The sequence below is a fragment of the Lithobates pipiens genome, unplaced genomic scaffold (assembly GCF_037356315.1).
Source record: "Lithobates pipiens isolate NorthernLeopardFrog02 unplaced genomic scaffold, aLitPip1_a1.2 Scaffold_18, whole genome shotgun sequence".
NCBI lineage: Eukaryota > Metazoa > Chordata > Amphibia > Anura > Ranidae > Lithobates > Lithobates pipiens.
Window position 1 is genome coordinate 564,880,700 of NW_027507758.1, and position 17,498 is coordinate 564,898,197.

At 43.4% G+C, this 17,498-nt stretch overlaps 1 protein-coding gene across 1 annotated transcript in view; it reads right to left on the reverse strand.

Moving 5' to 3' along the window:
- Positions 1 to 17,498, reverse strand: part of DRC1 (dynein regulatory complex subunit 1) — a 63,057-nt gene that overhangs the window by 16,190 nt on the left and 29,369 nt on the right. The window contains exons 9-12 of the mRNA XM_077489003.1: positions 16,684 to 16,823; positions 13,231 to 13,365; positions 10,248 to 10,486; positions 7,264 to 7,382 (exon numbers count right to left, since the gene is read on the reverse strand). Of these exons, the coding sequence (XP_077345129.1) occupies positions 7,264 to 7,382; positions 10,248 to 10,486; positions 13,231 to 13,365; positions 16,684 to 16,823 (633 nt within the window). The remainder of the gene's footprint in view (positions 1 to 7,263; positions 7,383 to 10,247; positions 10,487 to 13,230; positions 13,366 to 16,683; positions 16,824 to 17,498) is intronic.

The window sequence follows — 17,498 nt, forward strand, 5'->3', positions numbered from 1 at the left end:
TATATAAATGATAAATGGATGACGTCCAAGTTAACCTTCCTCAGCTGGGTCAGCACTCAATCCCTTAGCGGTGATTCCAAGGTAATAATCTGTTCAGTGGTCTCGATATGAAACACTCAGAGGCCCACAGAAAAAAAAGGGACTGACATAGCGTAATAACGTAGGAACAGTTTAATGAATAAAAGTAATGCACTTACAGGTTTGAAGACACCACACCAAATGGGATATAGCCTACCTTGAAACCTACATTAAATATGGTATGGTTCCGAGAAGCTTAAGGTGGGAGGTAGCACCCCAGAAAGGGGACATTAACTTAGAGAAGTGGTTTAAATATTTTAATGAGGCAGGTGTCTCTTTTTTGCGATTTTTGGTCAATAGGAAAAACTCCAAGCTATCCAAATTGGATGATGAAATAAAAGAAATTCAAAATAAGCTGTCCTCTGTGAGAGGAAGTATAGATTATCTGGAAAAATCGCAGAATCATTTAAAAATTCTTGAAAAAGAGGATAGAGATCAAAGGGTAAAAAAGAAGAAAAAATATAACAGGGATTTAGCTGATTATAACAACCATATTGTCTTTGAGTGGCAAAAGAAATTGTTGGAATCAGCTTCCACACAAGATGGTATGGAAGTAAGTTCCACACAGGCAGCTGGCCCTACGGTTGGGTTAATTTCACAACCAGGGCCTTCTGTACAACCTCCTAATCAGAAGCGTCTCCAACCTATGAATAAGGTTCAGACCAACACAACAAATCACATATACCCTTCCCCTCGGAGAGGACGTGGTAACAACAGGGGCACAACTCCCTCTAGGGGCCATTTTAAACCTTCCGGTACCACGAGATCATTTAACAGCCATGGTAATGGGAATGCTAATTACACACTCCCCTATAATAATAACTATCCACCCCGGGGTAGGGGGTGGGTACAATATCCCAACCCGAGAGGAAGAGCCCCCCCAATTAATCACCATGAAGGATGGAATCCACATGGTGGTAGCAATTGGGAATACAATCCTTTCCCATATGACAACATGGGAGGATATCCAGAGTGGGATTATGGCATACCCACAGGTAACTCTTTCTTTCCATTAAGTGACCTTAATGCTCCCGTGGGGGACAGTTATTCACAGGCCTCCTATGGGCACCCACAAACCTCCTATGCCCCAGTTCAAGAACCTCTGAGAGCCAGACCCTATCGGACCTCTACTGCTGAACAGCCCATCGAGGGACTTTTGGGCTTAAATGCACCCACTAGTGTCAGTTTGGGTTTTCCCAAGCCCACACAAGGAGTCAAAAGATTAGGAGAAAGAGGAGAGGAACCAGAGGGGGGAGGAGAGTCCGAACAATTAAAAAGACCCAGAGTGTAACCGGCAAAGGTGTCTTTAATCTAAGTTCAAAGACCTTGTCAGAGTCAGAATTACTGATTCTAGACAAAGGATTGAAATTTGTACCTCCAGCTAAATTAAATAAATTTCAAACATATATGGATGTACATAAATTCGTGAGAAAAATTAACATTAGAAGATATATGATGGGTTCATCCAATATGTATAATTCTAATACAGTCAACAATCAAGTTCCGCAGGTTGTGCATTCAGGCTTGGCTAACGCCTCACTCTTTAACCCCCCTGGCACCCTTCCCGCTGCATTACGTGTATTTAGGGATGTTGTCTTAAGGGATTTAGACACAATGGAAGTGAAAAAGTGCAGAATGAAAAAAGTTTTACAAGAAGGTTTAGATTCCCTCTGTATGAATAAAGAGTTGGTTATTAGACCAGCCGACAAGGGGGGTGCAATTGTGGTATTGGATCGGGCTGATTATGTAACTGAGATCAACAGAATCTTGAGTGACACCAATACTTACATCCAATTACCCTCTGATCCAAAACTTACCTACATCAGGGAATTGGAAAAGCTGGTAAAAACGGGACAGGGGGCGGGTCTTCTGAACCAAAAGGAATCTCTCTTTTTGGTTCCTAGGGCCCCACATACACCGATCTTGTACTACTTGCCAAAAATACATAAGAATCCTGTCTGCCCCCCGGGAAGACCCATCATTAGTGGTATTGATTCCATCACTTCCCGGGTGGGCAGATATTTAGATTCATTCTTACAACCTTTGGTCCAGAAGACCCCCTCCTATGTTAAAGACTCTAGACATGTCATTAACCTTTTGGAGGGTTTGTCTGCAGGACCTGAGACTTGGATGGTCACGGCAGATGTGACCTCCTTGTATACGAGTATTCCTCACAGCCTGGGTTTTGAGGCGGTTCATTCTTATCTCGATAGAGACCCTAGGCTTTCCACTCAACAGGTGTCCTTCCTGATGTCCCTTCTGCGGTTTGCGGCTTCCCACAACTATTTTTGGTCTGGGGGCCAATACTACAGACAGACAATGGGAGTTGCCATGGGGGCAAAGTATGCCCCCAGCCTGGCTAATCTCTTTATGGCCAGATGGGAGGAGGATGTCATCTATGCCCATGACATACCTCAGATTGTTTTGTGGGCTAGGTATATAGATGACATCCTCCTCCTCTGGGATGGCCAAGAGCGAGATTTAAGACTTTTTATGGACACTTTGAACGTTAACGAAAGGGGCATACATCTCAGTTATGAGATAAGCCAGGTGAGAATAAACTTTTTAGACCTTAATATCACTATAGAGAAAGATCGTTTTGTCACCTCAACGTTCTTTAAAGATACTGACCGGAACTCCTTCATCCCGACTGATAGTTGCCATCATGTCCCCTGGCTCCGATCAGTTCCTAAAAGTCAATACATCCGATTGAGGCGTAACTGCTCTGAAGTTGAGGAATTTTTGGCAGAGGCCAAGGTTCTCACCTCCAGATTTTTAGAAAAGGGATATCAACAAGATTTCTTAACTAAGACTCTTAATGAAGTGACCAATATTCACCGTGCTGATCTGTTGGCCGAAAGGGGCCCACGGGTCAATGACACCCAAGGAAAAGTCCCCTTTGTTACTACCTACTCTTTTCAACAGAAGAGTATAAAGAAATTGATAAATAAACACTGGCACATTGTTAGTAGCGATGCTATCATGAAGAATGTGGTTAGCGAGAGGCCCCAAATAGTGTTTAGAGGAGCATCGCCAGTTCGTCATCGCTTGGCACCTAATGTCATAGACCCTCCAGCTAGAGGTAGGGGTTTCTTTGATCAGCTCACAGGATTCTACAAATGCGGTAAGTGTAGGGTCTGTTCCTTGAATTCTTGTCTTCAGAGACGGACCACCACTTTTCGCAGTACAGCTACTGGATTAGACCATACTATTAAACCATGTATCACATGTGCTACTGTGGGAGTGGTGTACATGTTGCAGTGCCCTTGTGGGCTGCAATATGTGGGACGCACAAAGCGCCCCCTACAGGTGAGACTCAATGAGCATATAAGTAATATTCTCATCGGTTTCCCCAACCACTCTGTGTCTAAACACTATTTGAATTTTCACAGCAAAAACCCCTCTAAGACCCTTTTCTTGGGGATTGACAAATATAAGCCTCATTGGCGGGGCAGCTCTTTAGTAAGAGAAATTTCTAAACTAGAAATGTCTTGGGTCCACCGTCTCAAAACCTATACCCCTTTTGGGCTTAATATTGACACTGATGTCAATGCTTTCATTGATAATTCTTAGTTTAACCTCTTTTCTTGTCTGTTTGGTTTTGACTCTTTATTTTTATATATTTTTTATACATTTAATCTATGTATTTTTTGTACCTTGGATGTTATACTTGCTTTATATATTTTATATATATAATATCCTTTTGGCCTTGCCTGCTGTGAGATGCTAGACTGGTCCATGCATTTTTTGCGCGCCCCATTTTTGGAATATACATTTTAGGCATATTCAGTATTTTATTTTGTATATAGGGACTTTTTTACTATAGACGGTCTATTGTTCGTAAGAATTAGGCTGTTTTTATTTTTATTTTTATTTCATTTTCTATGTTGCTATGGGGTTTGGCTCATGCGCGGGGATCCAACTCATATATTTTTTCCAATGATCCTATTTTATTTACTTACTTTGAATTTTCTATCCTTTTCGTATATTGCGAAGGGTATGCAATTTTTCACATTATCAGTATACTATTAGACATATGACACCATTTATGCAGACGCCTTTTTTCGCGCCAATCACGTCATAAGGACTGGATGTAATTCCTTCGTTTTCACGACTTAACCAACTTTTCGTTCGTGCTTCACGGAGAGATATGCGATTAAGAAGTGCTATGTGATTTATATATTGCCAATTTTTTATTTGTGCTAAATTAGCATATTTATTTATTATTTTTGTTTCTCTCTTTTTTAAACACGTAATACATCTATTGGACGGAATTTACATTCACGATGTTCCGTTTAATGGATGTTAGGTGTGTTCGTTACGGGTTACTATAACATTGTAACTTCGGATAGACAGCGCTCGTATTTGGGTTACTTGCCATTTTTCGCAATGGCGTTGGTTGACTAAGTCTTGCATCTCAAAACGAGGCCTGGTTACCTTCGTTAGTTCTATTAGGCGGAGCGTTACTGAGCCTCGTATCTCAATACGAGGCTTGGTTCCCTTCGTTTGCTATATTAGGCGGAGCGTCACTGCGCTGCCCGTTCCCCATTGACAACGTCTGGTATGACGAAACGCGTCTGGGAAGGCACGCAATGACGCCACCACGTTGTAGGAGAGGAGGACGGGCTCCTGTTTGCCGGCCGGCTTTTTATATTTGCTCCTATATGCTGTATTTTATCTACAAACCTGTAAGTGCATTACTTTTATTCATTAAACTGTTCCTACGTTATTACGCTATGTCAGTCCCTTTTTTTTCTGTGGGCCTCTGAGTGTTTCATATCGAGACCACTGAACAGATTATTACCTTGGAATCACCGCTAAGGGATTGAGTGCTGACCCAGCTGAGGAAGGTTAACTTGGACGTCATCCATTTATCATTTATATATGCTTCATTCCATATATCTTCTGGTAAGCGCATTCAATATATGGTGACGGGTATCTCACGCGCCTAGGAAAGTGTTGAACCACTGTGGTGCTGTCATTTAAGAACACTTATGTCCGTCATTTGGATTCACCTGTGAACTTTTCTTAAATTGGACTTTGTATTTTTAGTTTATGCCATTTTTGGCTTTTTTTGGTCACCTTCACATTTTTTTGAAACCTATTACTTAATTGTACTAGTCTTTATTTTTTAATTTGTATTTATATTATATATGTAGGGGAGGGTTGGCGCGGCTTTGTATATTCTTTATTACTGTTGGGTGTCATATCACATTTATTGCTGCTGCCTATTTTTGTTAGTTTTGTCAATTTTACACTATTTATCCTAGCGCAGTTTACATTTTTTCTATAAAGTGTGACATGTTTGGTATCTATTTACTCGGCGTAACATTATCTTTCACATTACGCAAAAAAATTGGGCTAATTTTACTGTTTTGTTTTTTTTTTATTCATGAAAGTGTCCCTTTTCCCAAAAAGTTGCGTTTAAAACACCACTGCGCAAATACCGTGTGACATAAAATATTGCAACAATCGCCGTTTTATTCTCTAGAGCCTCTGCTAAAAAAATATATATAATGTTTGGGGGTTCCAAGTAATTTTCTAGCAAAAAATATGGATTTTAACTTGTAAACACCAAATTCCAAAAATAGGCTTAGTCATGAAAGGGTTAATATTATTTTTCATCGTTTGCATTGCTTCCAACACCTTTTGAGGAACTGTATGGGGAGGCTCCCTCATTCAGGTACTTCATAAACCAAAAAAAAAGACTAACAATTTTAAAAAATATATATATTATTTTTACTTTCTGCTATAACAGAATAATTAAAAAAATGTAATTTCTTCATAAATGTATTCTGCTACATATATTTGGTAAAAAAAAATCAAAAAATCCCAATAAGTGTATATTGATTGGTTTGTGCAAAAGTTATAGTGTCTACAAACCATGTTATATATGCTGGAATTGTTATACTAGTAATGATGGTGATCAGTGACCTAGAGCAGGACTGCGATATTGCGGCAGACAATCTGCCACTAACTGACACTTTGTTGCAACTCTAATACAGTGAGCAGTGCTAAAATTATGCACTGCCACTGTACTAAGGACACTGGCTGGGAAGATGTTAAACATCTAGGGCAATCAAGGAGTTAAATGTGTGCTAACCAGTGTTCATGTGTGTAATGGGTGCTGCTTTTACTAACGGATGTGCTAGATTTTATTCCCTTTGCAGGGAAAGAAAATCCATGACATCCCTGCTGACAGGACAGAGTTCTGCATTGTTTACATATGCAGAGCTCCATCCAGCCTCTCTCCTTACTGATCAGGGGGTGTGGTCAGGCATCCATTGGTCGGCACCTGCTGGCTTCTGCTGAAACTAATCACAGTAGAATCGGGGCGTCCCCCTACCTGGAATTGCAGAATCACACATATATTATATATATATATATATATATATATATATATATATATATATATATATGTGTGTGTGTGTGTGTGTGTGATTCTGCTCAGAACGGCCACCTTGTAGCAGTAAATCTGCTATAGGGTGATCAGCAAGTGGTTAAGGAAGAAAATTTACTTTGCAAACAGAAAACTAAATTTGTAACATAATCTGTTCTAGGAGAATGCTTGTAATCCAAAGCACTCGCATATCAAAGTGAGTTTCCAAGTCAATGGAAACGAAGATAATTTGTTCTGCATTGGCTTCTATTACATGCAATACGGCATGTGGCCAGAGGTCGGGGGGGCACCGGAGAGCCTCAGAAATACTTGGGGACAGCTCGGCTTAACCCATAAAGCCTCCGAAAAGCTTGAAAACTGAATATTTCTGAGTGTTTCTGAGTCATTCCGAGTTTTTCCGAATGGCTTCGAACTGTTCTGAGTGTCCCTGGCGCCCCCGCACCTCTGGCCTAATGTGGTACTGCACGCCCATTAGCTTGAATTCTGCTAGTTTTCAAGACAACACTCGCAATGTTTTTTTAAAGTTGCTCGCCTTTCAAAGCGCTCGTTAACCGCGTTACTCGTAAACCAAGGTTCCACTGTACTTATATTATTGAGAACACAAGAGAAGAAGGGGGAACACCCTTGAGTGGAGGTGAACTCCAGAAGTCCAAATTGGGCAGAAACAGTGAAGAACTATGGTTGAGGGACTGGAAGGCCTCTGAACTGGAGTCCCAAAGAGATAGAACGAGCCTACAAGACTCCATCTACAATTAAAATACCCCTTCCCTTCCCTGTTCTCTTACAGATTCATCACACAGCAGTTCCAGGATCTGTTTCACAGTCCGCGGGGAGAATGGCTGAGATGTAGCACTCAGGCTTTCCTCATCCGTAGCTTTTCCTGGCTCTCTCTGTCCATCAGCAGCTGACAAAAAAGAAGAAAGAGAAACATTAGCCCTAAACCAAACTTCTGAAGTAATGAGAATATTTACTGGTGTATTATATAGAACATGGATATCTCACCCATGGAATCAGCACAAACCTTTATTTCTCCTTGTTTTCTGCACTTCCTGCCTCGTTTATACATTAAAAAACACCTATACACATGTTTTCTGTCTGCGGCGGTGACAGAAGACCGGGCCACCGCTGGTAAAAGAGCTGGAAGAAAAAAGTGGAGGGCCCGGCAAGAAGACCCGAAGAGGGGGACAAGACCCCCAAAGTCAGAAGAAGACCCCCGGGCAGCGGCGAAGAAGAAAGCCGGGCTCCTCTGCTAGTTATAGAGCTAGCAGAAGATAGCGGAGGAGTCCGGCGAGAAAACCCCCCAAGACGGAAGAAGACCCCCGGAGCTGTGCAATAAATTATTTTAAAAACTTGTTTTTTTTCTTTACACTTTTTTTCACCAGATGAATGGGTAGGGGTACATGGTACCCCAATACTCATTCACATAGGGTGGGGGGGCCGGTATCTGGGGGCCCCCTTATTAAAGGGGGCTCCCGGATTCCGATAAGCCCCCCGCCCGCAGACCCCGACAACCAACAGCCAGGGTTGTTGGGTAGAGGCCCTTGTCCTCATCAACATGGGCACAAGGTGCTTTGGGGTGGGGGGGCCGCAGGGCCCCCCTTCCCCAAAGCACCCCCCATGTTGAGGGCATGCGGCCTGGTACGGCTCAGGAGGGGGGGGCGCTACCTCGTCCCCACCCCCTTTCCTGAACGGCCGGGCTGCGTGGTCAGATAGGGGTCTGATATGGACTCTTGGGGGGACCTCCACGCTTTTTTTTCAGCGTAGGGCTTACCCTTTAAAGCGGAAGTAAACCCATCGATCTAACAGTTCGAAAAAACAGTTACATTCCCGGCATGCCGGAAATGTTAACTGTCACATTGGTTGTGCTCTCAACCAAACTGTCAAACCATCCAATGGCTGGTATCATAACTGATCACATGTGCAGCTTCATGGCAGTTAAAGATTTAATAGAGGCCAAGATGGCAGCTTCCTTGGCTGAAAATGATAGGAGGGTTTACTTCCACTTTAAGTCCAAACCAGGTGATGGGGTCAGCGAGGTGTCAATCTGACTTCCTTCGCTAGTCCCGTCTACTTGGAGCCGCGTTTAAAATGAACGGACTTTCCTCCATGTGTGGGAAAGTCCGTTCATTCCAAAAGTCCGGCGGACTAGCACACAGACAGCCGGATTGTCCGCCGGACAAAACTTCTTTCCAAGTCTGCCGGACTTTTGGAAAGAAAAAGTCCGCCGGAGCCCACACACAGGCGGATTGTCCGACGGACTCTGGTCCGCCGGACCAAGTCCGTCGGATAGTCTGATCGTGTGTACGCGGCATAACAAAACAAATTGAAATTTGATACTATTTCATTGGGAGATTTGGATACATCCGAATCTCTAAAAATTTGTCCGAATTTGTACTCGGACCGAAACGAATTGCACATGTCTAATAAGTGTTAATGGTAACATAAAGCTGTCAATGGTCTTGAATAAATGAAAAGTAACAGAAGGACTGGAATACTTTTTTATTTTTTGGAGAAAAGGTGATGGCCACTGGTCTGTAGGTCTCCGAACAGGGTCATGTAATCTCAGCTAATCACAGATATGCTAATAACTCCTTTAATCAAAGATCATATGACCCAATACCCCATCCATCTGTTTTTAGCGGACAGAATCGGATTGGATGTCGGCACACATGTCACACATGTCCATTGACATCTGCCGCTCCATTGAGGGCAATGGATGGTCCAATAGGGTCCAACTAAAAAACTGACAGGCGAACCTGATCGGTCCAACCGTGTGAAAGGGGCCCTAGGTGAGAATGAGGTTTCACCCTCTGCTCAAGTGAAGGGATATGTGGTGTTCCAGGAGGCATTACTATCCTCCATTCACAAGATCTGGCGCTGCGCCACTGGAGAAAGCAAGAAGATAGGGGACTCTACGTGACAGAAAAAGAAAGATGATGGGCACCGGACAGGACGTGCAGCAGGACATCTGGGTGAGAGAAGAGGACAACGCTGGATATACTGGGCTTGTAAGTATGAGATTACAGCAAAAAAGAGAAGCAGAAATAGGGAGAATATATACAGTATATTTAACTTGGTGGGTGAAGTTCCTCCTTAACATATCAGCATACAGTAGATTTGTTTTAAAGACTAATTCCACCTTTTGCAAAAAAATTATAATAAATGCACATATATTAGCAGAAATAAAAAAGTGCATTATAATTTTTTTTACAAATGAGCCTGCAAAGCATTGAAACCATGATCAATGGATGACGGGCGCAATGCCAGGCTCCTGCACACTTTTCCTTCAGCTCTATGTTCATACCGATATAATTAACTTTTAAGAACTACAAGCCCGTCTCCTGTGGTGGAAGGTGGGACTTTATTCAATCACAGATCTGCTTGGCACCGTTTTAGGTTACAAAATAATGGTGTCATAAAAGTGGAGTTAGCTTTCAAGGAGCTTAACTTAGTACTGTTTGTATGTATAACGGCCACATATTATAACCCCCATAATAGAACTCCAAATATAACTCCAAATACATACACTGGGTTTCAGGGTTTGTGAGTTCTTTGGGAGTGAGGGGGATTTTCTACAGTTATTGCTGAATCTCTGAAATCAATAATTACAGCAAAATCAATGAGTACTTTTTATTACACATTTACTTTAAATATCGCATTACAATTGTTTGATTACGAAACCTAACCTTTCATGTAGCTCCATATTTGTGTTTCCCACAATATCAGTGTGGTCCGGTTTATCTAATACAAAACAAAACACAACTCTCACCTGCAGCAGACATGACTTCCTGTGCCAGCTTGCTGGCAGACTTTTGCTGCTTGGGTTGAGGTACCAGAGGCCCGACATTGTCCATAAACTGAAGATCTGGAGCAATCCATGGCAGGCCAAGCTGCTGCTCTTGGATGATTCGATCTGCATCCAGTGCTCGGTACACCAGCTGTTTGATCTCCTCCTCATTCATTATCCAGATGTCATGGAACTTCTTAGCATCCACAGAGGCAAAATGTCTGCCAAGAAAGTTACACGTTCAGTACACCGCCCACTATCTAAAACCTTAGATATAGTAACAGTATTTAAAAAAGGGGTATACCTACCTCCTCTGTGCAATGGTATTGCAGAGTGGTCTCTTACCTCCTTTTCTGGAATCCCCCGCTGACACTGTTCACTCCTCTTCTCCTCTGGTTGCCCTCTCAGCAAGCCAAGTGCTGGGAGAGCACCCATGCAGTCGTGCTCCCAAGCTGGGCTGTATGTGTCAATAGACTCTCATGTCTCATCACAACTAATCCACGCCCCCTGCTCTCTCCTCACAGGATTTGACTGACAGCAGCAGGAGCCAATGGTTCCCGCTGCTGTCAGGGTCTCCTATGAGAGTAGGAAGATTGGGGAGAAGAGCTACATTGGATTGTAAGAGGAGAAAGATAAGTATCCTGGGGACACAAGGCGTGAAACGTTTTCCAAAAACTACAGACAACATCCACTGCCCTACTGACATCTCCCACTGCCCTACTGACACTGTCCACTGCCCTGCTGAGATCCCGCCCACTGCCCTGCTGACACCCCGCCCACTGCCCTGCTGGCACCCCGCCCACTGCCCTGCTGGCACCCCGCCCACTGCCCTGCTGGCACCCCGCCCACTGCCCTGCTGGCACCCCGTCCACTGCCCTGCTGGCACCCCGTCCACTGCCATGCTGGCACCCCGTCCACTGCCGTGCTGGCACCCCGTCCACTGCCGTGCTGGCACCCCGTCTACTGCCGTGCTGACACCGTCCACTGTTCTGCTGACACCGTCCACTGCTCTGCTCACACCGTCCACTGCTCTGCTCACACCGTCCACTGCTCTGCTCACACCGTCCACTGCCCGGCTGACACCATCCACTGCCCTGCTGACACCATCCACTGCCCTGCTGACACCATCCACTGCCCCACTGGCACCGTCTACTGCTCTACTGACACTGTCTACTGTCCTACTGACACCAATCTCTGCTCTTCTGTCCACTGTCCTACTGGCACCAATCTCTGCTCTACTGACATTGTCCACTGCTCTACAGACACTATATATACACATACACATATGTGTTTGAGCTTTGGGGTGCACACCCTAATGCAATAGGCTGTGCACACCTATGGTTTGTATGTATAATAGCCAAAAAATAAAGCCGCAATCTTAAGTAATCAGAATTTCTAAATCCCTAATCCTAAAAGGAGTTCCGTAGGGTTGAAATCAGGGCCGTGTGCAGACCAGTCAAGTTCCTCCACACCACACTCATCAGTGTGCAGTAAGGGCAGAGGTCAGGGCTCCGGTCACACACTCCTCCGCACCAAACTCAAACAATGTCTTTATGGAGCTGGCTTTGTACAGGGGCACAGTCATGCTGGAAGAGAAAAGGACCTTCCGAAAACACTACCACAGGTTTGAAAAAGCACAATTGTCTATTGTATGCTGTAGCATTAATAGTGAAACAGTACCCTTTACTGGAAAAAAAAATACTCCTGCCCATATAGTTTCAACAAAAGCAAGTTGTGAATTTGACTAAATATGGACTTTATATTAGGCCAATAGTTTTGCTGCACATGCTATGGCGAGGACGAAGGGCTTATACCTACCCTGATGGAAAAAATGGAGATAGTTTTCTCTTCATGGTTACACACATGTACATTTCTGAACAATGGAAGTGAAGGCAAGAATCAAAAATGATGTTATACTAAGACTGGCCATACTGTGACCTGTCAGACCTTGTAACGCCGCTCCAAGTAAGAGTGCAGTTTGCTTCCCTGCTGGTGCTCAGGAATAGGGGTGCAGTTGTCAAATCTCACACATCCTGAGGTGCCAGTAGAAAAGGTTTAAGATGCCACTCATCCAGCCTGATCCATGTAGAGTGTACAAGACATCCTCAGTCAGCACTTCTCCACTTCCTACGCCTACTGATGCATCTCGCCTTGCCCACCGGGGCTCAGTCATAGAGGTCACTGGAGCAGCGAGGCCGTCATATACACGGATATGTACATTTACATGGATTGTCCATGGATTTACATGGATTGGGCTGGGTGAGCGACATCTTAAACCTTTAAGACTGGCCATACATTATACATACACCAAGGTTTGAAGGAAAGAAAATCGCTTGATTCCTTCATCAACACAGTCAGTGTTAATGGGGAATCCTGCTGAGCTATTGTATTCTGACAGTGGGAGATTCAACTTCAGTACAACTAGCCTTCACCCGTAGTTGGGACCTGCTGAACCACAAATTTTGATCTGGCTATGACCGGCTTACAGCTTAAAACACTCACTGAACAGGCATCTTGCATTAGCTCAATTACATTAGCTGGATTTGCTAATGGGGGGGGGGGGGGGGACATGATGATGGAAGGCACCCAGCTGAGAATTTAGGTGACATGAAATAAGATGTCAGTCTGAGTGATATTGGTATCTTTATCGGGTTTGTCCAGTATCGAGACAGGCTCATCCAGCGCCCAAGGCAAGGATCCAGAATTGTGCCCCCTCCCCCACTGTTAATACATGTTGTAGAATGGGTGTACCACCCTGCATGTATTTGTTGCACTTTTGCTTCACTGCACCCAGGGCAGGTGTCCCTCCTGCCCACCCCTTGTCCCATCTATGGGTTTAGTCAGTTATATTTTGGAAGAAATCTCAACAAATCACCCAAAACTAGCTAAATGCAGCCAAATCCTCTCTCTCAACATTGGCTTAATGGACAGTATTCCAGCATTCAATTAATAGAAAATAACTGACCTTATCTTCCTCTGCAGTTCCTTGTATTGATCCACAATCCTCTTAAAATCATCAGTCAGCGACTGGTTGTCCTCCTTGTATTGCTTGATCTGTTTGTCCAGTTTTATTCTCAGATTGTTCAAAACATCTTGCAACCTGGCCAGGGTGAGTGAGATTGTACATGTGCTGGTTATCGGTTTCTGATAATTGCCTTGGTTGTTTTTGTCCCACAGATGTTTAGTATAGATTGTTCCATATGTGTTACACAACTGTTACACCTGAAATATGAACTCATCACATCTGACAAAGTAATTGTAAACTGATGGTGGAAGCTGAACTCCAGACAAACAGCAAAGTACAGATTAAATACATACACAGAAGCTGTTTTACCCACCAAAGGATTAATATTTCTGTCCATTCAGTCCCGAGATTTAAACAGCTCTGTCTGGCAGGCCAGGAGACCTTACTTACCTTACCTGCTCTAAGTGGTGGCTTAGCTCCTCTTTTTCAGGAGGGGGGCACAACAAGTGGTGGGATGTTTTTTACCTTAATGCAGGGAATGTGTTAAAGGTAAAAACATTTTTACTTTAGAACCACTTTAAGTAAGCTCATCACACATATTGGAATCTAACTGTCCAATCTCCATTAGGGCTACCAACAAGAATGTAGTGCAAGGACCTGTCTGATTGGATACACATTAATTGGATCGTTTAGGTAGGGAGAAAAATACAGAGAATATATTTTAGCTAATAGGTAAGCAGCTTGCTGGGGACATTCACCCTCCTTAACCACTTGCCGTCCACCGTATAGTAAAATGACGGCGGCTGTCATATATCGTTCCGGGATGAGGATATATGACAGAGCTCCAGAACGGCCGCTCTCGTGATCCCACGTCGTGTTTGTAGGACACAGTGTGACCCCGATCTCAGTAAAGTGCCAATGACACGGCTCTTTACCCATGTGATCGGCTGTGTTCAATCACAAACACAGTGTGTGCCGAGGAGAGCCGATCAGCGGAATCTCCTCACAGGGGAGACTGTACATGTAGAGATACAAAAAAACACAGTCACTTCCAGCGCTAATAGGTCTTCCAAGGTGTGGAGTAACAGATGTCAGATAAAATAGTGGTGTCAAAGATATACATGGTATCCAAAACTGGGTGGATGCTGCCTTCCTCAGATGGGGTAATCCAAAAGAAACTACAAGAAAAACAGAAATGGAAGGCGCACACACCTAGTGCATTACCAAAGATAATTTAATAATAAAAATGTTTTATATAAAAGTGGGTACTCACAAAATGCAACTGACAAAAGGCCATAAAAACAATGCATGAACATGCACAGAACACGGGGTACAGCTAACGTGTTTCGGGGGCGCACCCCCTTCCTCAGAGCTAGGCACTAGCTGTACCCCATGTCAATGCATTGTTTTTATGGCCTTTTGTCAGTTGCATTTTGTGAGTACCCACTTTTATATAAAACATTTTTATTATTAAATTATCTTTGGTAATGCACTAGGTGTGTGCGCCTTCCATTTCTGTTTTTCTTCTAGAGACTCTACATGTAATCAGGGCACTAATCATCAGTGCTTTGATTACAGTACAGTCCCAGCAGTGCCCATCAGTGACAAACGCCCACCAGTGACACCAATCAGTGCCCATCAATTAGTGGCCATTAGTGATGCCAGTCAATGCTGCCTTTCAGTGCCCATCCGTGCCTGCTCATCAGTGCCGCCTATCTGTGCACATCAGTGCCTGCTCATCAGTGCCGCCTATCAGTGCCCACCAGTGCCACCTATCAGTGCTGCCTATAAGTGCAGCATATTAGTGCCGCCTCATCAGAGCCCATCAGTGGAGCCTCATCAGCGCACATCAGTGAAGGAGAAAAATTACTTATTTACAAAAACTTTTTTTTTTCTTCAAAATTTTCTGTATTTTTTCATTTTTTTTGTTGTTTTTTTTTAGAAAAAAAATAAAAAAACTCAGCAGTGATTAAAATACCACCAAAAGATCTATTTGTGATTTTTTTTTTCATAGGTACAGTGTTGCATGCGTAATTGTTATTCACAGTATGACATCGCTGAAAGCTGAAAATTGGCCTAGGCAGGAAGGTGGTGAAAGTGCCCAGTAGGCAAGTGGTTAAAAGCAAAAACCATGATATAGAATCTGGTCCAAATTTTTACAGCTGTCACCAGAACGAGTGGTGACAGGAACACCTGTTCTGGTGACAACTGTTCTGGTGACATTAGGGGCGATCAAAGGGTTGTCAAAATGTGTACCGAGCTTGTTTGTGTACTGTGTAGGAGCTGTTTTTTCTAGGGGAAGGCATGGATCCCGTGTCCCTGCTTCGCCTACTGACAGAACGGTGATCTGCCTTGTTTACGGAAAGACAATGATCCCAAACACAAAGCCAAGGAAACTCTCAATTGGTTTCCAAGAAAGAAAATAAAGCTGCTAGAATGGCCCAGCCAACCACCTGACTTGACTCCAATAGAAAATCTATGGAAAGAACTAAAGATCAGAGTTCATAGAAGAGGCCTACGGAACCTTCAAGATTTGAAGACTGGAAAAATGGGCCAAAATCACACCTGAGCAATGGATTTCTCCATACAGGAGGCTTCTTGAAGCTGTCATTACCAACAAAGGATTTTGAACGAAGCATTAAATACATTTCAGTTAGCATGTCTTTTTGCATCTCCCTTTCTTCGTGTGTTCAATACTTTTTCCCTGTGTCATTCCATTTCATTATTCATAACTTAATTTCTGAACTTATTTGTTTTGGTTTCTTTGTATATATGGATTGCATTGGTGTTTTTTGACAACCCTTATATTTGCCTAGAAAAACGGTGACATGTTTAAGACATATTTTACCCACTGTATATACGTGATCCGACACACAGGTGCCGCCCTGCAGCAGTAGAACTGCTATAGGGCGGACCGGAACTGGTTAATGAGAGGTTCCTTTGGATGTGTCGGATTGCTCTAAAATTCGTTTTTTGTTTCCCTTCCTCTAAGCCCCTGTACACACGGTCGGACATTCTGCCAACTAAATCCGTCGGATTTTGTCCGTCAGATTTTGCCTGTCGGACCTTGTCCGAAACTGTTGCATACACATGGTCGGACTAAGTTGTCGAAAAATCCGATCATTCAGAACGTGATGACGTAATTTCGTTACGATGGGACTACATTCAGGCTAGTAGCCAATAGCTTTGATGTAGGAATTTGATCTGAGCATGCGTGGCACTTGGTCCGATCAAAATTCTCTACACATGATCGGAGTATGTCCGACCGGCCCAGTTGGTCGGGAAATATTTCCAACATGTTGGAAAATTGGGTCCGACGGATATTCCGACTGAATCAGTCCGATGCATACCACACACAGTCGGATTATCCGACAACACGGTCCGATAGGACACATTCCGACGGATTCTCCGACCGTGTGTACAAGGGCTAAGAGTGGTGGTTGGTGAAGTTACCTTGTGATCTTTCTCTTCTGCTGGGATTTAGTGATAGTGTTCTCCTCATCCCTCTTCCTCAGCACTTGGAAGTTGTACTCCAATTTTTCTTGATTCAGTTGAAAGGTGGCTTTTATGTGTTGAAGCTGTTGCTGGAGGATCTGTGCCCATCAGAGAGAGGAAAATCATTAGATATGGAATCTGAGTGTGACCTCCAGACCTCAATTTATTTATTGGTATTCCTGCTCCTGTGACGGCTCTCCCATAGATTAACGTGGGAGCACAATTTATATAGGCACTTAGACTTTCAAGTGGGACACACTTTCTATAGGCACTTCAACAATATAGTGCAACCACACTTTATATAAAAACTTTGACATTAGCATGGGACCACACTTTCTATAGGCATTTCAACAATATAGTGGGATTGTGCTTTATGTAGGCACTTTGACAATAGAATGGGGCCACACTTTATACACGTACTTTGACATTGGAATGGGACCATACTTTACATAGGAACTTTGACATTAGCATGTACTATATGTTATATACTGTAGGCACTTTCACATGAGAATGAGATCACACTTTATATAAGCAGTTTGACATTGGAGTTGGACCGCACTTTGTATAGGCACGTCAACAATATAGCGGGACTGTGCAGTATATAGGCACTTTGACATTAGCATGAGGCCACACTTTATACAGGCACGTTGACATTGGAGTGGAACTATACTTTACATAGGAACTTTGACATTAGCATGTACTAAATGTTACATACTGTAGGCACTTTGACATTAAAATGAGACCATACTTTATACAGGCACTTTGACAGTGAT